Source organism: Falco naumanni, chromosome 2, assembly GCF_017639655.2.
Source record: "Falco naumanni isolate bFalNau1 chromosome 2, bFalNau1.pat, whole genome shotgun sequence".
NCBI classification, from domain to species: Eukaryota; Metazoa; Chordata; class Aves; order Falconiformes; family Falconidae; genus Falco; species Falco naumanni.
The window spans coordinates 73,196,874-73,218,693 of record NC_054055.1 but is presented as its reverse complement, the minus strand read 5'-3'; the positions used below and the strand labels follow the sequence as shown (position 1 = coordinate 73,218,693).

Below are 21,820 nucleotides of genomic sequence, written 5' to 3'. Positions count from 1 at the left end.
TTGGTGGTGGAGATCTTAATGATAGGTAACTAATTTAGGCAAAATGAGTGCCACTTTTGGTGACTTGCCTTGTTCCAGGGAAAATTAGCTTTAGGAGTAGGATTTTATTAAAAATAAGTGGGAGTCCTCTCTTCAGTGGATAGCACTGTGTTTCTTGAATCCCATCTGATAGAAAGGTCAGAGAACAGATTTTACTGCTTAGGAAGTTGGCTCTTGTGCAGACACTTGGTTTTGAGGGACTGCGGCACCCATTCAGCACAAGGCATGCCCAGCCTACCTGTTCATAGCTCTAGGGGCCACAGTATTTCCCAATATTAAGAACCAAAGCATTTTTTAGGTGTTCTAGAGATGTTACTACTTAAGTGTTTTCACAGAGAACTAAGGAGAATTTTCCTTCTATGTATTTGCTTTGTATGAGATATGCATTTTCATTATTGTGCCATTGTAAAAGACCTGAAGCTTTCTGCACTGTTAAAGATTTGGTCCTGAGAACAAGAGAAATAATATACTTAGTCCCTAAGATGCCTAGATATTTCCCTGTGACACTGCAAAGTAAGATTTTTTCAGAAAGCCATCAAGGATCTTCCTTTGCTATCTTCTTGTATCAGGGAAGGTGCTGCAAGAAGTGTTCCTTTACCTGGTAAATAAATCTATTAAATATATACTTCTCAGTCAAAGAGAGAAAAGATTTAGTTTAGAAATAGGACACTTCTGGCTCACCTCAGCTTTTACACTATATCAGTTTCCATTCAAATAGCTAGAATTTTACCTGGGTGCCAGGAATGTCAGAGAAATGACAGAGAATGCTGGAGAAAGTAAGTCACTGAAAATTGGCAGTGCTAACATGCTGAAAGGGATGATCTCCTTTCCTAGCCATAGGCATGCCATAAATATGTCAATTAATGTTCTTGACTTTTGTATTCTGGGAAGGCATCATTACCTAAAATAAATATCCATAAAAACTTAATAATAAGCATTGCAAACTGTGTATTATGGCTGAATGACCTTCCTACTTGTCTGGTCAAAGCTAGCACTGTGAAGAGGGGTGAAAAAGCTACGAGATATACAATATCCACTCTCAAGTTGCTCCCAGTAGAGTATTGAAATGCATAATTTGAACAGGTGGGAAGTTGGCTCACGTTCCTATTGCTCCTTATCTTTGAACTGGTGGATGCAAAGCTGGACATGAGCCAGCAGTGTGCGCTCACAGCCCATAATGCCAACTGTATCATGGGGTGAATAAAAAGAATGTGGCTGACAGGTTGAGGGAGGTGATTCTGCCCCTCTGCTCTGCTCTGGTGAGACCCCACCTGCAGTGCTGTGTTCAGCTCTGGGGCCCCCAGCACAAGAAAGGCATGGATCTGTTGGAATGGGTCCAGAGGAGGGCCACAAAAATGTTGAGAGGGCTGGAGCACCTGCCCTGTGAGGAAAGGTGGAGAGAGTTGGGGTTGTTCAGCCTGGAGAAAGAAGGTGCTTAGGAAATCTTATTGTGACCTTTCAGTACTTAAAATGGGCTTATAAGAAAGATGGGGACAGACTTTTTAGTTTTTTAATAGGGTCTGTAGTAACAGAACAAGAGCAGCTGTTTTTAAACTGAAAGAGGGTAGATTCAGACTAGATATAAGGATAAGGGTGGTGAAACACTGGAGCAGGTTGCCCAGGGAGGTGGTAGGTGCCCCATCCCTAGAAACATTCAAAGTCAGGTTGGATGGGGCTCTGATTAGCCTGGTTTAGCTGAAGATGTCCCTGCTCATTGTAAGAGAGTTGGACTAGATGGCCTTTAAAGGTCCCTTCTAACCCAAACCATTCTATGATTCTATATCAAAATGCTAAATATAGAGCAAGTTCGTACCTGTTCTACGCAGGGTTCAAGAATGAGAAACCTTTGTGGAAGAGATCAGCTCTGGGAAAGGAATTATCTTTTTGCTGGGGAGGAAAGGAACCTTTGCAGCCTCCCAGATAAACGCCTTTGTATGCATCGTTATAAAAAATTATTACTTTTCTTTGTTGCCTGAAATAGTTTATGAAATCTTTGGTATTCAGCATTTTTCTGTAACTTCCCAACTTTCTTATTTAAAAAGAATTAATTCACTTTTATTAATTTCCTATTTTCTAATAAAAGTCATACCTTCATAGACATTTCCATGAATAACTAGAGTTATTATATACTTAAATTATCTTTAAAAATGCCAACGTGCAAGGTGTCTTGAGAGAAATAGTATCTAAAGTCAAGAAATTAATTCTGTTGACTGTGAGCAATTTTGATCCTGACATAAGAGCATTATTTTATGAATATATGTTTTAGAAAATAGAATTGTTATTTTTTCCTTCAAGCTATAAACTTCTAAAGCATATGTTTTGGATTTTTAAGAAATCAAGTATGCATAACAGCGTTTTTTTAATTTGAATAGACCAATTTATTCACTAACATAGTATTTTTGCCAGTGAAAGACTGCACTAGTGAAACACTGGCTAGCAGATTTCCCTCAGTTCATCTCTCGGTAATCTTTGTTACTTGCAGCTTAATGTGTTCAGGTATAGCAGTCTCCTAATCGGTACACCATGTGTTCTTATAAGGAGCTGCTCCACCATTGCTGCAAAGCCGATCAGTAACTGTTCAATTAAAGCAAATGCTGAAGCGCTACTCTATGTATTGAAATTTTCTGTGAAAGGGAAAGTGGCCAGCACAGCTCCATTAGGAGGTAGCTGTTGTGGTCTGGATTTGCAGAATGTACTCTAAGATGCTTTTAGGGGTCCTTCCATCTCATGTTGCAACAATTCTGTGATAACTTCAAATGGCTTGTTTGAAGCAGCTGTTTTAATCAACTAAATACCAGCCTTCCCTCACTCTGCCCCTAATTAGCAATTAAACAAGATATGTGAGACTTAATTGGTATATTATTTTCCCCAGATTTTTCTACCCTGTATGCCATGTGTTTTAAGGTATTTTTTTCCTGTTGCTTTGGGCTACACAGATTGTTGAGAATGGAGAAGTACTCATTTTAAGAACAGACAATGCTGTTATTCTGAAGACACATTGGCAGATTAATTTCAGTGCTGTGTGTTACCAGTGGCTTTCAATTGTTCACTTTCAGACTGAGCTGCAGCACCTGTGCAGCAGAAAAAAAACACATGTTCTTTCCCCAGGAGCCACTGTCTACATGCTGTGGCTTGAAGCGAGGCATATTACAAAAGAAAAAAGAATCTGAAGAACTAAGTCATGAGAGAGAAAATCAAATGCTTTTTCAAGAATGGATGGATATTTTGAGGACTCTTTTGAGTGTGACTTTCAGCTGATAAACCTGCACCTTGTTCTGTGTGATGCAGAAAAAAACGCTAGGTTTAGGCTAGCAAGCTGAGAAAGTTTTAAAAGTGTATATACAGTTTCCTAATATAATATGTAAGGGGAAATAATAATATATGAGTGAAAGAGGAATTAATCTTGCTGTCGTCGTTCTGTCCCAACCCAGCACATCCTCCCCCCCAACTTGAAGGCATACTTTTTACTTCCCTTAAGGGTTTACAATACATTATTTACTCCCTGGGAAACATGGCAATACACTATTGTGTCTCAGCTATTGAGCTGTGGAGATGTTGACCTCAGCATTTGGGAAGGTCACTGTCCCCAGGACAGTGGGTGGCATATGGTCTAGTGACAAGTGTTATTATTGACATTTTTTACAAAGAGGAGAGCTTTGTCTTAGCACAACAGCTTATTTGGCACCAGTTTCACATTTCTCCTGTGTTGCTTGCTCCAGTTTCTGGTAATTTCACTGGCTGAAAGCAAGACCCACTGTTGAAGCAGAAGTGGTGATGCCAAGAGAGGGGGGAGTGCCTTTTTCCTTCTGGTGTGGCTCACTGTCTGCAGCAGAGAAAATACTGCTATGGTAGTATTTAAAGTATGTAAAGTTGACAACAGAAGGAGTTTTCTAATTAATCATAGTCATGTGTAAAGTGTTTAACATGTGAAAAACATGGTGCTGTTTCCCACAACGTGAAATGTGGTAACCAGATGAGTGAGCAAATCTGTTTCTTTCTTCCATGTGCAGCTTTACAGTTGCTTCCTAAGAGAAGAAAAAGGAAAGGAGGAGGAGAGAAAAGAGGTACAAAACCAGCAGTGAAAAGGTAGAAAGTCTAGAAGAAGTAGGAGATGATAACTGAGGGTTGTCACACATGTGTAACTGTTAGGACTGTGCTTGCCTGCAAGATGTCCAGGCACTCACTGTTCCTGGACGTAGAGTACATACTACTCATGTCGGGCCTCATTTTGCATGAAATTGTGCAAAGAATGGCAGAGTTAAGCAAGAAAGAGAGAAAACAAGGTGAAACTGAGAAAGTTGTTTAGCACTTAATGTGGTGAGTTTTGCCCTCTGTGTCCCATAGTGACTACAGATGTCTGCCACGGTACTTTGTGTTGCGCACAATTGACCAAGTGCAGACATCACCAGTTGTAACTGTAGCTGAACAGAAGGTATCACTCAGTGCTGTCATTATTATTTTGTCCACGTGAACCCCCTTGCCTGTTGCAGCCCTGAGATGCCTGCCTGGGGGAATGGTCCCCACGCCAGGTGGCTGTGGTTAAAGGGTTAACAGCTTGGCTGTTTTCTCGGGGCATGGATGCCCAGGTGGCCTCTGCAGCCTCTGAACAGTGGTGCATGCCCTCATGCCACACCCTGCAGTGTGATGTATGACCCTTCGGTTTAATGCTGGGGAAGAACTACTGTGACATCTTGCGAGACAACCCCAATGCTGTCTCAGACAATTTGAATTGAAAAAAAGCCCCCACAAAATAGTAATCATGTCCAGGGCCACAAAGACACTGCAGAGTCAGGTGTTACGTAGCACCGATACAGATACGTGTGCTGCTCAGGGTCAGAGAACTTAGTCCTATTTTAGTAACATATTTGTAACTGTAGGAACCATTTCTTGCTAGAATCAGTGAGAGGTCACCTAGCTGGATTAAGTACACTGACAAATCTCAATCCTGCAGTGCATCTGTACCTATGTAGGTACTTTACTAACTGCCAATAAAGCATTATTGGTATTTCAACGTAACATTGAAAGTAGTGGGCTGTCCTCGCTTGAAACCTGGTTCAGGTGAGGAAACCAGCAGGCAGATTATGCAGAGAATAATGTCCAAACAAAGAAATATTTCAAGATATTTTCAAGCATTCAACTCCAAGCTCAATCGGGATGGCAGTTCTGCAATATGCATTGCACTCTACTGTCCTCACCCATTCATGGGAATGTATGGGAAGCATTTTTAAATCTTGGAGAACAATGTGGAACATAAATTTATTTTTCTTTTTTTTCTCTGCAATCCAGTTGTATATATAGACAATGAATAGTTAACATTTTAACTCTCCTACTGTAGATGATAACATGCTAAACTAAAAGACACAGATTTCTTACGAATTTTCTTGGGATCTAAGTTCATACCTTTCTGGTACATATTGTGTTTTTTATTTTAAAAAACTGGAAGACTTTCATTCTCAAAGGAACTAGGTAGTTTTATGGCCTCTGCAGACTTTGTGTGTACTTGGTTTTGGCTAATATATCAGGATCCACCAGGGTCATGATTTTATGTTTGAAAATATTTTAAAAATAAGAATTTTATTATTTGCACCTTCAATAGGTCTTCTAGTGATTAGGAATGAAAATAAGTGTAGTTATTTACACAGATACAAGATTTTTATATTTTTAAACATTTTGATCATTTTGTGTTTAAAATCCTGTATAGGTTCTTTGTACTGCTTTAGAGTTGATGGAGTATTCTCCTTGGAAAGAGGAAAACAGTGATCTGTCTTTTCTTCTTTTCAGATGATAAAAATAGTATTCTGACATAGCAGAATAAGGGAAAAAATGACAATCATATTATTTGCTTAGTGCATTGATAATGTAGCCATCAAGAGAAGGCAGCTATAATATTACTTTACCGGCCTTAAGCAGAAAGAAAGTATAATACAGTGGCATTTTGAATTAATAAAGCAGCACTTCACAATTTATGATATACATTTTTAGTGGAAGGAATCAGTACAGAAAAATCACTGATGAGAGGTAAAAACGTAGGAAGTGATACTTCCTGTTTCTTTTACAGTACTTGCCCTCCTTGATTTCTGTATATATACCACAACCGTGAAATGATTGTACAGCTCTAAACTGGTTGGCAAGACTTGGCCTTTTCTTTAACAGTGTTTTGGTGTAGCTATGACAATTTTTTTCACTTTACTCTGATAACTGTGAAGCTCATAAGATCTTCCTGATATACAGAGCTTAAGAGAAAAATTTAGGTTAATTTAACACATGCTCTCTGTTTGCTGCAGAGAACTTTCACTGTGATGATATTTCAAATAAAAGTGACAGATTTTTAGATTATTCCTGCCAGTTTTATTTATCAAAATGACCTGAAATTATTAGTTACCATTATTACATTTAAATGAGATGCTAGAAGATGTGGTGAGTCTGGAGTGTGCTTTCTTGTTTTGCTCTTCATTTTGTCCTGCTAAAAACATTAAATGAGGCATTATCTTCTGGATTATGAGAGTTGTCCTCTTGAGGCTGTATATTTTCATGATTCTTTTTTCCTTAGTAAGAGTTGGTAAATACCATCTTTAAGTGGTTGCTTGCAGCACTGTTTATCGGTAGGGTTTTTTCCCCTCTTTTTTTCCTGGTATTGAAAGGACCTCAGCAGTAGTTATGTTTGATGCAAAATGTTTTATGATTGGAATGTATCTATTCACTTTTGAGCAGAGGATAGTGAACAGAACAGAGATAATTTAATTGTGAGACTTGCACTTCAATGGAAAACACTGGCTAAATTGGTTTTCATTGGTAAGTCTGGCAGTCTGAGTTAAAACTTCTTGACAGCGAGTAAACAGACATTATTTTTCTAGATTTCAAACCTGATGAAAGTTTTCTGAAACACTTCCCATCACCCTGTGCCTTCTCAGTGGAACAGAGTGATAACGAGCACACATGAAACCTAAATATACTCAGATTCCTGCTTTTAAAAGATGGGGAATTGCAGTAGAGGAAACTAAGGGGCCAACCCACAAGGACTAAAATAACTTTGTGGCTCTAACTCTCACTTACCCAAAGATGAGAAGAGAGCCCCATATCACCTGAGAAAGATCTGCTCCATCACTCAGGGGCAAACCAACTGAAGAGTAATGTATGTCTTTATCAATTGTGCTGAAATGTTATGAGATCTAACCCTCTTTAATATCTATAGATTACTCCATCTGAGTGTTATGTGACCATCTCAGAGGTATTAAATTGTCTATTCCCTTAAGAAATTCTTTACTGTAAGGGTGGTAAGACACTGGAACAGGTTGCTCAGTTGTGGATGCCCCGTCCCTGGAAGTGTTCAAGGCCACATTGGATGGGGCTTTGAGCAACCTGGTCTAGTGGAAGGTGTCCCTGCCCATGGCATGGGGGCTGGATCTAGATGGTCTTTAAGGTCCCTTCCAACCTGAACCATTCTATGATTCTATAAAATGCAGGGGTAGGCTTGTAGTGTTGTAGATTCTTTCAGTAGTTAAAATTACAGGGGAAGACCCAAAGCACAGTGAGGAAAAATTCCAGTTCCATTTTGAAGGAGAAGAGCATTGCTGTTTTGCAGCTTTCTGAACAGCCTAACTCCTGGGGCTACTCCAGAAGGCAGCTCCTGGGAGGTGACATAGGTGTGTGGCACCCTCTGAGCTTTGCAGTTTTCTGCCTGGCCTCCAGCTGCTTTGCTGTAGGGATGAGAATGTCCTGTAAATCCTGTGCCATGGATGCAATCCCATGCTGGGCAGCTGAACTGGTGTTAGGTGCCTCGGAGACCAAATGGGGCTCCAGCTGTGAGACTTTGCATTGAATGGCTTATATGAATGCTCTGTACTGTTTTATGCAGCATCGTGCAGATTTCTTAGGGTCCTTTGCAAGTGTTTAGCTGAATAAGGAAAAGTGTGTTTTGTTGCTAAGACCTTGCAATGGTTATTGCTTTATCCACTATTATTACCTTTATCCACTATTGATACATTAGTCTATTCAATAGAACATTTCAGTCATTTTTTTCCCCCAAGAATTAGAGCATTATGCTTGTGTCCTGTTGAGGGGTGCTGCTTCTAGGAGAGAGGCATGAGTTGTTGAGCTGGAATATCCCTAGAGGATAATTCTTTCTACACTTGGGTTTCACCTTTCTGACTTAGTTTCTGTGCTTTTAAAATGGAGATGACACTTAGTTACCATCTAATAATGCTTAGAGGATTAATTACATAATGGCAGGGATTTAAAAAATTACTAAAAGTTACAGATATTATTACTACAATAAACTATAATTCATGGTACTTAATTTGCTGTTCAGTTAACATTTAAACAGAAGTATTCTTGTTCCAAGAAGTTAGCAAAGAAAAATAATTGCTTTACTTAAAATACTTAAACTACAATAGGATGTGGAGACACACACACTCACACCCCCCACATCCCCCATTCAGAGGAACATCCTTTGCATGTTGTTAGTCATAGCCCAGCGTGCAGACTCGTGTTGCTTGCAAAAAGTAGTAAATGTATTTAGTGCACTTGCAAGTTAAAAATTGCCATTTTATAGTTTGTATCATCTCATCAAGGTTGGCCATGCTTTCCTGAGTATCTTCAATTAACAGGACTGGCCTTTTCAGATTCTGAGACTGGGAATTAATTACACTCAGTTTTTGAGGATTTCTTTGTTATTGGCAGTCAAGTGGGAGGGAATGTGTGATTAATCTAAGTGAAAAATCAATCTGACTATTAATTATCAGATTGCAGATTGAATATGCATTTTTAAATGAAACTTAATTTTTTCTAAAATACAGAAAATGTTTTCTAAAATGTCACCGCTCAGGTCAGTAGCTGGAAGCCCATTAAATTCAGCAGGTCCAGGATGTCTTCTCTGTGATCTCCATGGCAAAGTATGATAAATAACAAAACCAGAACAATTAGCAGCATAGGTTTACATGTTTGCCGATCCTAGAACTAAGACAAAAATTAGTCTTTTCTTGTTGGAAATGGACTTTCTAGGGGGGAAAAAAAGAAAAAGAAAAAAAGAAAAAAGATTTTTTTGGTGAAATAATAGTGCTAGGAATATTGCTGTGGTGCCTTGTGGGCTGTATGAAAGTACTATTGTGGTGGGTTGACCTTGCCTGGATGCCAGGTGCCCATGAAGCTGCTCTATCACTCTCCTCCTCAAAAGAACAGGGAGGAGGAAAATAAGATTAAAAAAACCTTGTGGGTCATGATAAAAGCAGTTTAATAAAGCAGTAGCAAAGGTTGTGCTTGCAGAAGCAAAGGGAAACAAAAGATTTATTCTCTACTTCCCATCAGCACGCGATGCTTGACCACTTCCCAGGAAGCAGGGCTTCAGCATGCATAGCAGTTGCTCCAGAAGACGAAATGTTGTAAATAACAAATGTCCCCACCTTCTCCTCCTTTCTCTGAGCTTTTATATCTAAGCAGATGTCATATGGTATGGAATATCCCGTTGGTCACTTTGGGTCAGCTGTCCTGGCTGTGTCCCAAGATCTTACCCACCCCAGCCAACTGGTGAGGAGGCAATGGAGAGACAGCCTGGGTGCTGTGCCAGTACTGCTCAGCAAAAGCCCAAACACTGGTGTGTTATCAACACCTTTCTAGCTACCAATACAAGCACAGCACTATGAGGGCTGCTGTGGGGCTCAGCCTGACCCAATACAGCCATGTTCACAAAGATTTTAGTATCATGATGGGCTGAATTCCCTGACTGAGCTGCAGCTCTTCTGCCTTCTTTTACTGCAGATCACTGCATACTAAACTTCACTTAGCTTCTGTCACTTCAACTACTGCTACTACAGTTGCAGTTAAATGTTAATATAACTGCTTTAATGATAAACTGCTGTGAAAGGTACATGCCACACACATATATCATTTCAATTATTGGCAATAGACCTAGCAACGTTAGGATAAATTGGATAGCAGGCCGATCCACCATAAAGTTAATTCTGTGAAAACCCTGCAGATGGGGTTTTGTTGGATGAGTGAGTGGAGTGTGCTCACCCTGGTGTAACATGACCATTAGATCCCATCTGAGGAGGGAGCAGGAACTTATGAATGGAGGGAAATGGGTTGTGAGGCCTCCCCATTCAGGGGCAGAGAAATACTGCCCTTATGTTGCCTTAGCCATAATTTCAAAGTGATTGACAAGACCCTGCAGTTGCAATAAGCCCTTGTCCATGTGTAATATAGTATGTCATAAAATATCAGATGTTCCCAAATCCTAGGGATTGCTGCCTAAATGGATTTGCACACCTGAAATGGGAGAAGTATAGAAAGGCCCAAAGGCTTTCGGCCATGTTCAGTGTTCTCACTGACCTCAGGGTCCTGCATTATATTTCCTTCAAAACAAAAACTACTGCTAATATGTGTGTATGGCCTAACACCACAATGGGGTATTACAATAAGAGTACCCTGAAAGAGAAATAGAAGAAACATTCTGTAGGATGACCTAGAAAACTTCTTCACATTTTTTCTTCTGCAACAGGTGTCACAGTTTAAAAGATGTATCGACTGTTCTGTTTCTCAAAAGACATTTTATTCTGAAGTGAATTCCACGGCAGGCTGGATGTTCACATCCTTGGGATGTTTAGAAAACTAATGACTGAAAAATCAAGCATGTACTTGCTGTACATAAAGGCAAGACCAAAGCCATGTGAAAACACGTGTGTTTTTTAACATAGAGCAGAAAACACCAGGCTGACTTTGCCAAACCTGGAGATTAGTCCAATGGCACTTCAGACATTGAACAGGAAAGTGCAATGCAGGTCATGCTGCTTTGTGCTCTGCATGCTTGTTTGTGGCACAGATACAGTGATGCTAGTTACCCCTTTCTGAAGGAGAGAGGATAAAAATGTTTGTATGAAAATACCTGCTGGGGATCTGCATCTCAGATGATGAAAGATTCAGCTTTTGCCCATCAGCAAAACTTTTGGTGAAATTTTACTTGGAAAGGATGGGAGGAAATGCTATGGCAGGATGAACAGACATGATCAGAAAAGGTCTTGCAGCAAAGACAAGTAAACTGGATGATCATGCTTCATGAACGTTTGCCAGAGAAAAAGAGAAAACCACAGATTTTCTCTTGGTTTCAAAGCTACAGTCCAACTGACTTGAAAATTGCATGAGAAAGCACTACAGAAAGGACTGTTCATCTGCTAAGGGTGTTCTCTCCCTTCACTTGCTTAAGTTGAATACAAAAGTTTTTATCTCGTTCATTCTGGGGCAGCATGTAGGTTCATAGAAATATTTCTTTCACCCCAAAGGGCTCAGGAAACTTTTTCAAAGAAAAAAAAATTGCCTGTGAAGTTATACAGGTGTGCCATGTTCCAACTTTTCTCTGTCTAGTCTTGCTCAGGGAACAACTTCCCAGCTCACAATTTCAGACCAGTTTCAAGGTAGATTTTATGAGGAAGAAGTTGCCAATTAAAATAGTTTGTTTCCCCATTGACCAGACACTGTGGAGCTGAAGCAGACCCCAAACATGTGGTCACTAGTTTCTTTCACAAATTACTATACAAATTCAGAGGCTTAAAATTTAATCTTGCTATCTTATTAAACAAAAAATGTCACAGTTTCTGAGGTTTAAAATATGGGATTTTTACACAGCTCCCATCCACTCTAATCCTCAAAAAGTCTTGTTTGTTTTTCCCTGTGGGGAGCAGAAGATCAGCTGTGGCCTAAAGCTCTGTCACTTTTTTGTTTATATTCTGGAAAAGAATGGAAAATCACTGCTGATATATTTGTGTGTGTCACAAATGTTGATGGAAAAGTAAATGATGGCTATGCCAGGGTCTCCATGGTGTCATGTGGATCCTTTGATAAACAGGACACGTCCATGTTTTAATATAATTTAATGTAAGATTATGCGCCTGGCGAGAATCACCAAATATTTTACTAAGGAAACTCGGTAGATTCGGCACCTCTTTGATACCTGTAGTTCAGGTATGAATACCTTCTTGGAAGAAAAACTTTAGCTGAGCACTAATTGTTAATAACCTGGGATAGTCATTGGGCTTTAGATAGTTTGAATTGACATTGCTGGTCTTGCATTGTAAAGCTTCAACAAAGACGACCGTTTCGATGGATATGTGCTCGTCTATAGACACGAACCATACAAAACGTGAGGCAATTGCTGTTCATATTCCTTTTTTGTGTCAACTGTTCAGGCTCTGAGCATGCTTACTTTTGCTCTTAAATGTTTGAGTTCTGTCAAGTCTAATTCCCTCTTATGGTCAAACTTTACATGATTCACTCTGTATTATCATTATAAATGCTCACAAAGGAAAGGGGAGGGGATTAAACTAGTTTAGTACTCTTTGATAGTAGGGACCCCACTAGGGTTTTGCAGCAGTAAATGATAATATCACTGCCTACATCAAAATAAGTTTAAATGTTTCTGATGTTATGACATAATATATTTTTTTCTAAATAATGCATGTAGTTTGTATATGTGATGCAAAGACTGCCATATCTGTTTCTTAGGATAAGAACAATTTGCTGGTTGAACAGGGATCCTAAGATATAAAGCCCTGAATTCTTAACACATTGTCTTCAGTGACATGAAATTTGAGGGAAACAGAAAAGAAGGGTGAGGAAACATCCTATTGCTTCATCAGGAAGCATTTGTACAAACAGTTTCTGAAAGAATAGTTGGCTCTTATTTTTTTAGTGATTTCCTGGAAAATCCAAAGCGTTTGTCATTCTCCAAGGCCTTGACAATATTGAAAAAAATAAATCAAAAAATGTTAAAACTCCTGACAAGATTTTGCAGGCTGATTTCAAGTGTAAAATCAGTCTGTCTGAACTTAACACAGGATCAGATATCATTCAGGTCAGCTTGCAGGAAATGGTAGCTGTGTTTATGGATCTTTTCAGTGCCTAAGAATGAAATCCTCTTAGGAAACCTTTAAAATGTTATTAAGGGATATTGCATAAGACAGTGCTAAATTTTGGTTTTGCCTTACGTTGATAAAATTGCTTGTATGAATATAGAGTGAATGGCAACATAGTCCAGTCTGAATACATGAAGGAACATTTGCTGTAATTCCTAACTACAAAGAAACTAGTATCTCGTTAGCAGTATAATATATTTGACAGTTTATTTTCTGATGAAAAATGGATGTGCTATGATTCTAGCACTAAAGCTTGTGAAAGGCATTTGCAAGTGTTTGAAGACTGCACTTCTTTTTCTTTGGAAAAGGACTAAGGATTAACTTATTTAAAATGGTGAAAAATTTCTGTTTATTTTTCATTCCCTTCAGCTCTGCAAAATGAATGGTAAAAGCAGCTTCCTATGTGGAGAATTGTTGGAAAACCATTCCAATAATTTTAACAGCTTTGAGTCCAGGGCACGTTACACATATTTTGTGCACCTCTGGTTTAGTGCTCTAAGGTTATACCTGCTCTAAGATAAGCGATTTTGTTTCTTTTTAGAGCTGAAACATGAGATCTATGTTTGGAGACTGACTGCACAGCGCATTAACCCAGCCAGCAGAGAGGAGACTGCTGTGAAATGCCTCTTGATGCAGAAGGTGCTGACTCTGGAGATGCTCCTGAGGAAGAAGCTGAGGACGTTTCACAGGTGAGTGGGGATCAGCGTGTCCCACCTCCCCTGCTCCAGCCCTTGGTGGGGACAAGCTGAAGGCACAGGGGACTGGCAGGGGCAGGGAGATCCCGCTCGTCTCAGACTACAGGCAGGACTGGTAGCATAACTGCTGATAGCAGGGGTAATTCTGTTTGCTTCAGCCAGCCAGGGGTTCATATCTAGTAATTTTAGGCAGAGCTGAAAGTGAAGGCTTTCAGGGATCTTCACTGGGACAAGACCTATATTCTTTGTTGTCTCAAGCAGATGGGTGTTGGGGCAGATCTCAAGAGCCACCCTCACCCTCAGTAAAACACAAAGTATTTGATGACAAAACCAATACGTAAGTCCGGGGAATTATGCATCAATATGACCCAAATTTAAAGGCCTAGAAATTTCAGGTAGTTTTTGGTTTGAAATTATCACAAATATGTCATGAGACTTTTCCTTGCAATAACGGCATCAGTGTAGTAAAATGCTGTAATTTTTTTTAACTGAAAAATTCAAGTGCTATTCAACAAACTGCTGAGTTGGAAAGATACGTTATTAGAAAATTGCTGGTTTTCAAAATTATTTTGTCATCAAATCTTCAGTGTGAACCTGAGTGCAAGTGTAACTAACCGTTCATGTATAGAAAAAAAGGTTTATATAAACTAGAATTAACAGAAATGCTAACCTTATTGTTTACATTCTGGAAAAAACTGCTGTTATGCTATGGAATTTGATGACTGAGAATGAGTGATAAATACTTGGAAAGTAAATTGACTAAAGTGAAACTGAAATAATTAATTTTCATTAATAAACATGTTAAATAGGCACTGTGAGCAAGGACATGTAAATTTGACTATTCTAGTAATAAGATTACTTTTGTTTACATATTTTTTTTGTTGATATTGGGCACTTTGAATGGATTGACAGTATTAATACTGAAAGACCAAAAAAGGCTGTTCAAATCTCTTCCTTTTTAAAAGATTGTAACATTATTAGACTTTACGACACTCTAAAGAGGACACTTCTGAAGTATAAATAAAAATTGTATATTTATTCTTGAAAATCAGGATTCCTCCAGCACAGTACATTTACAGCAATGCAAAAATTCTTTAGCATTAGCAGAACTGCTCCTGAACTGCAGACTCCAAAGCTATTTGCTAGAAGGCTAACTATGCTGATAACACAATGAAGTTTTTTGAATATAAAAAACTTGATTTAAAAAAGCAAAAGTAAAATATATGTGTTCTGACTTGTTGATGTTAGCACATGACCCTTGTCTTATTGCAACAGGGCACGCACAGCTCCTGAAACTATTAAGGGAACTACATGTTGCATATAGCCAGCTCCTATACCGAGATCCATACTCTGTAGGCTAGCTCCTTCGCAGTCTGGGGCACTTTTTGTGAACTGAAGGGTTTGTGGTTTAGCAGAGTGTGTTACAAAAGTGGAGTCTTAAGTGAATGTGCATGGGAATTTTGCTGCTGGTCGTAAGTAGGCCATGACTCCTTTGTGATATGAGCTACTCCATAGGGGGAAAAGATGGTCTGTTTGTGGTGAGACAGATTTACTAACACCACTCCAATTTCACTCTGGAAAAAAGCAGGTGTCGTTTTCTTTCAGGCAAATTTCACAAGAAGATAAAAACTGGGAAACAAATATTCAGGAACTCCAGAAAAAAGTAAGTAGACAGCAGTTATTCTCAGTACCCATATAAGTGGACCTATGCCTTTATACAGAGTGGTTTGAACCTAATGCAAATTTAATAACTCTTATGATTACAGAAAAGCTGACAGGCAGGCTGGCTGACTTCTCAGTGGGGTGGGGTTACTGAACCATCTTGTGAGGTTTTGTTAGGTTTTATACTTTTGTTCCTTAGAAAAATATCATTTAAAGGATCAATAAATGATTCATCAGTGTTTTCTTAAATTTTTAATCCATGGCCAGAAAGACTCAGAAAGTGTCAATAGGTTGTTTATAACTGTGATGCGTGACGATGGAGTATAGTCCTGCTGATGTACTGAATACTGAATCCAATTTACTACACTGACTGTGACATGCCTGCTTTATTATCCAAGTAGGCATAAAACACTTGGATAAATCCTGTTCTCTTTGCTGTGCACACATTAACACTGCCTGAGTCTTTAAGCTGAAGCTGGGTCTGATAAAATATAAACTCCGTAGTGGGATTAATTTCACCTAAATTTAATGGTCTAAATGTCACATCCTCTCCACTTCACCGGCATCACTAATGAATCCAAGTCTGTGTTTGTGAGCTCAGGTCCTTGACTGGGACATCACTGTCCTATGTGTCACACCAAAACAGAACCAAATCAACAGGTTTTCTTATTAGGTTTTATAAATTTTTCAAGGCATTGCATAAAAGACAACCTTTTCACAGAACATAAACTTAACTTGTCATTTACTAGAGCTTTAAACTATGAAAGGAGAGAAGGACTTAGGCTGGGAGAAGGTGATTCCCTGGGCTGGTGGGAGAAGTGACATCAGAGAAGAGAAACAGAGTCACAATGGAAAGCGCTGGGTGTCAGGGTGAGAGCATGAGGAGGTCAGCACAGGGATGCAGGAGTTGGGCATGGGGGTGTAGAAACTGCACAGAGATTATGGGCTTGGTGTGTCAATGAGAGTTGTACAGGAGGCATGAAAGACCTGACCTCTAGGCTAGTTTTTAGGTTTTCAAAGCATGTGTGCGAAAAAGGGTGATTTTGTCCAGAGTCATGAAACCACAGAGCGCCCAGAGTGCCCTTTGTAGTAGGAATGCATTTCGACCCTGCTTCTGCTGAAATGAAGTTGTGATGGGGGTAGCTGAACACAGCTGAATGTATGCAGCAGGTGCTAGCTGCTGGTATCTCTTAGATCACATCAGGCCACGTATTCATGGGTTTTATAGGTATGCATGAAACGCTTCAGATTCAGTAGTTCTGTCTTTTCTGCTGCAGAGGAATATACAGTACAGGAACAGAAGTTTGCACTTCACACATGCTTTTGTGAACTCTATGCATAATAGATAGCTCTTTCTTTAATAAATTACTGATTTTTTTCTCCCTATCTACAGCACAGAATAACAGACAAAATTCTTCTCATCAAATGCCTGACTGTGCTGGGATGTGTTATTCTTATGTTTTTTCTCAACTCCTTTGTTCCAGGCATCTACCTAGATCTTGGTAAGTTTCATAGTTTTGTTCTATCTAAGCAAAACAACCACCCTGGAAAAAAGTTTTATTTTTCTGAGTCTGGATCTTTTCAGAAAGCCCTTTTCCATATGCTTCTGGCCTCACAATTCCGCCAGGTTAATCAGAACGGCAGCTTCTCAGAACAGGTTTTCAAAATGCTGTCACATCCTAGTCACCCCAGGAGTAACAACAGAGTGCTCATGACTTCATTTTTCTGACTTCCCAATACTAACGAGTTGGCTAAACATTACAGAATGACCAAATTTGGCATTGTTGCACTGTAGGCTTCAGTGAGTAACCAAGATGCATTATAGAGAACAGAAAATAATCACTCCATAGAAGAACAAAAAAATTGTCTGGCATTATTTCTTAAGTATAGGTAATTCTGTATAACTTCCAGTCTCCACTATTTTATCATCAGAATAAGTAATTTCCCAAGATAAAATCAGGTACACACTGTATATGTGTGACATGAAAGTAGCTGTATGCATACTTTCTATGTATAGACCTATATGAGCAGGTTTTTATACAGCTAGTTATATATCTGTATGAGGGCAGGCTCTGCATATTCTGAAAAAAGAACCAAATTAAAGCTCACATTTAACTGAAGGACAGTCATAAAACCTACCTGTGCACTGACCTATAGAAAGTTAAAAAATTCTTTTTGGCTGCTGAGCACTTGAAAGTTACGGAATTTCAGATTTATGTTTTTTTGTGCAATCTGAATTCCCCTACTGTGTACATCCATACCAGTGTCTGAAAGATGCAACATTCTTGAAGAGGAATAACTCATAATCAATAAATCATTGATTGAATCATCATATACACAGATACTACATTGAAATCCATTTTGGTTATGCACAATACAGAGCCAGTAATAGCAGTACAATGATGATCAAGTTGTAAACAAGACCTTCCGTATCTGCTGCTCACACTTCTGGTGTATCGGCTGGCTTAGGAAGGTACCAGTAGCAGAAGGCTGTTCTCTCTGCTGGGGACCTAGGGAAACATGGGTTGTGTATCGCTGGCACCAGTGGGATGACGTGGCTACTGTATCCAGAGTAGCGTGTTTTAATAGGTATAGCTTTGCTGCTAAATGCATTTGTTCCGGGGACTAATCCCCCCACCCTCAGGCCTTAGAGGTGCAGGATGGCTTGTGTCCACACTGCCCAGACCTTGCCCCTTCAGCGCAGACTGGCCATGACTCCACAGCACAGCAACTGGCCCTGTGTTTCCTCTTGGCATTGTATATATGAGTCAATTAATTTTTAGGTTCACAGCCAGGGACATTTTGTAGCCTAGCAGAGCAGTGCTTGAAGATTATGAGGCTGAGGGCATATGTTGCGTTATCTGATAAAAGTGATGGAGTTAAAGTGCATGAAGCCACCAGGGATGATGTTTAAGTAACCATACAGAGCAGAGATACCCAAACCCAATCCAGGCTCACCCATGCTGCTGTTTGGGTGTGATCCGTAAAATTAATTGTCTCCAGGGCTGTACTTTGCTTTATCTTAAATGAAACAAGCTGGATTAAGTTAAGCAAGTCTGGGAGCAAAGCAACACTTACACAAGGAAAACTCTGGGGAGCTAGGACCTTGCTGTGGACTTGGGCTGAGCAGTTACCTTGGCATTGATACACACAGGAAGACCTTGTGGGCATGCAATGGAAGTCCTGGTGCCCTGGAGGTGTATGAGATTAGGAAAGGGCCCATGTTATACAGTATTTCTTCACCATGTCAGCCAGAGCTTTCTTTTTCCAGAGTACTTGTCATGGAAATGAGTGATTTCAGCGCATAAAGATTATTAGCTGTTAAGAAGTCAGAAGGTATACTGACATATGCTAACAGCAAAAGTGCTACATTACTGAGGTCTAGGAAGATGCAGAAAGTGAAGACATTAGAAGTCACAGTGGCTAAGAACATAAGGGAGGCATTCACATCAGCAATTTAAAAAATCAGTTGTCACCCTTACTTTTCTGTCTCAGATAAGTGGGTACTGAACTATGTAGGATTTCTTGAATTAAACCCAACTTCTATAAGTGTTTTTGAAAAGCCACAGACAATAAAGTCTACATAGCACGTTGCTCCTGGTAAGATACTCTTTCAAAACTGCAAAGCAGTTGGAGTCAATACTAGAAGAAACTTAATAACTGATGATTGTTCTGTCCTACTTTATGTCAGTAAAAGAAATGAAAACAAATGGCATGGTTGGCCATGCAGGTTTCTATTATTCACTAGCTGATCTTCAACTGCAACCTTGAAAGTAAGTATGGACTCTGTGTTCTGTATAATTTTCCCTGTTCTGTATTCAGGCAAATCTGTCAGATTAATGAATAAAAGTTATTAAAGCATATACATAATTTCTATTAACAATGGAACATGCAAACTTCTACTGAAATCTCATTGGTGATTCTTGAATTCCACTATCTTGATGATAGCTGTCACTTATTTATCCTTACTGAAGTAGTGCCACTGTGAGTCTCAATGGATTTTAGTCCTTCGATGCATGGAAATGAATTTCATAAAATACAGTACATCTTGTACTTCAATGGTTTGGGTAAATTTGTTCAATATGTTTTTCTCATAAAAACGAAAGTAGATTGTAGTTCAGTGTTTAATTTTCTAGCAGAATGATGTTTTATACAGAGGCTGAAGTGTTAGAAATCTAATAACTTTTAATTGCATTTGGTAGAGTGAATTAGAAAGATTATAGAATTCTTTATCAGTCCCCAGCCTTGATACAATTTTTCCATTATGAACTTAGAATCATTAATATAATTTGAGGGAACTGACATTTTAATTTAAATAATAAAATTTGCATACTTAGCTGCCTTTTAAAATGCAGAACACTTTCTTATTCAGTTTTCTTGTACCTGATCATCAGTTTATTTAGTTTAATTGTATGAAATAGCTGTGTTAATGAAAGATTAGTACTAAGGCTTTAAATAAACAGATATGGCAAACTTTAAGACATCTACAGTGCTTTCATTCAGCCCCATGGGATTTTATTTTACTGATAAAGCACCTGAGAAGAGATGACAAAAGATGACAGCAAAGCCCCTTTGAGGATTGTACCTGGCTCCCATTTTTACTTTAGCTTTTAGGGAGGCATGTCTAGAACTTTGCACTATAATGAGATCCTCCAAAAGAGACAAAATATTTAAAAAGTAAAATGAAGCAAGATTTTATTGAAATTTAAACTAGATTTTATTTTTTTCCTGACAGAGGATGCTCAAAGTGACTGGGTCAGAAAGAATACACAAAATCAATTTATAACCTACTTTCTTCTGCTTCTGTGGGGAAGGTTCTTCCTCTTTGGTTTGGTTTTGGTCAGTTCAAAGAGCTCCTGAGCTGCCATGAACATGAACTCCGTGCATTTTGTTCTGCTGTCTCTAAAGAGGGACCCTCTGCTCTGCGTCTCTGCTTTTGTTTGCCACTCACAGTGGTCTCTGCATGCAATGCAGGCACCTTGCTCCTTGCAGACCCCCTCTCCCTTGCTCCCTTCCACTTCTGGACACCTCTTTCCCAGGGCTAGGCTGAGTAGTTTCTGAGGCAGGGGAAGGTCCTCACCTCCTTTTAGAGGGTTGCAACAGAGTCTGCTGCTCTCATCTTCAGGAAACGAGGTGCAAACCCAAGAGCAAACAAAAGAGATATTGCCTGTTTCAGAGAAGAGGTACTGCCTCTATTTTGGCTGCAGACTGCTGGAAGCTGGGAAGATATGTCAGGAGAAATGCAATATTAATTCCCACATTATTGCCACTACTTTCCCTGTTGGAGATAGGACTCTTGCATAGGTAAACCTATGGTATTACCATCTATAGCTGTTCTCATGTTTCTTTGATTAATTAATAATTTATGCAAGAAGACAGGGAGAGATTTTTTGACTCACTGAATTCTTTCATAATTTAGGACTGCTATTTGCTCTAGCCACAACAGAAGACAGAATTTCAAACCATAAAGCTTCAGGGAGCTATCTTGGCTTTTTTTGCAGAGTGCTTATATCTTCACACTGTTGCCTGAGCCCATTCTGGTATCTTTGGTACTATGGATGTCTGTGATCCTTCAGACACCAATGTTTAAGCTAATTAGATTCAGCTGCCCTTGAAATAATCTCTGGAGGAGATCAATAGTCAGCAGAGGTGATCAAGAGCTGTGATCCATCTGACCTACTTTAAAGGTCTAATTCAAGAAACGATTCACTTTACCCTATGTCACTTTTTATATGCCAGAGCAGGTGTCCTCAAACTATGGTGTGCAGGCCAGATACGGCCCCCCAGGGTCCTCAGTCTGCCCCCGATATTTACAGACCCCCCCCACCCCTCACCCCCTGGCTGGGGGTTGGGGGGGAAACCAAGCAGCCGCAGATGACTGCCTGCCACTTCATCCGTGTGCCAGCCCCCTGGTTAAAAAGTTTGAGGACCCCTGTGCCAGAGGGTGTCTTCTCAAGCTCTACAAAGTTTTAGTCAGAGATACTTGAAAACAGAAAGCACAGCAGCTAGATGGACATTTGGATTGATATCTGATTATTTGGGGTTTTCACTTCTAACTAAAATAAACTTTGGTATTGTTAAAGAAAGCAGTGTTAGCAAAATCTCCAAACTTAGGAACTATTATGGTTTTATTCTTTTAATAACATGATCACTATGACCTTTCTGGGTAGTGGGACAAGTTCTATAAATCAGCACTCCACATTGCTTCTGTCAAGAAATGTTCTAGGTCTAAATTTTCCCTGTCATCCTTTCTTCAAAGCCAAAATCCCTCCATGTTTACAGACAAAGTTTATCTTGTTTGATGAGCACTCATTTATGTAGTTAAATCTGATTTCTCTTGGAAAACTCTCTCGTCATCTGTATTCACTGTGGTTTAACTGGGGGCTTGGTCTGCAAATTCTACTGCAGATACTTTTGAGGCTCTGAGCCTCTCTTTTTGCAATTTATCTTAACTAGTTGTATCTTGTGTTATTGAAACATTTTAAAAATGTGACTGAAATAGGGGAAAATAAGGAAATAATT

The 21,820-nt window shown here is 39.3% G+C and overlaps 1 protein-coding gene across 2 annotated transcripts in view; it reads left to right on the top strand.

Annotated features, from left to right (window-relative positions):
- The window catches only part of OCA2 (OCA2 melanosomal transmembrane protein), a 177,555-nt gene that overhangs the window by 72,198 nt on the left and 83,537 nt on the right, over nt 1-21,820 (top strand). The window contains exons 15-17 of one of the 2 annotated variants that reach the window (XR_005826557.1): nt 13,483-13,630; nt 15,242-15,303; nt 16,692-16,800. Coding sequence is in view for 1 of the 2 variants with exons in the window: in XM_040585076.1 (XP_040441010.1) it covers nt 13,483-13,630; nt 15,242-15,299; nt 16,692-16,800 (315 nt within the window). In the remaining variant the exon portion in view is untranslated. The remainder of the gene's footprint in view (nt 1-13,482; nt 13,631-15,241; nt 15,304-16,691; nt 16,801-21,820) is intronic. The other variant, XM_040585076.1, reaches the window with a different exon arrangement.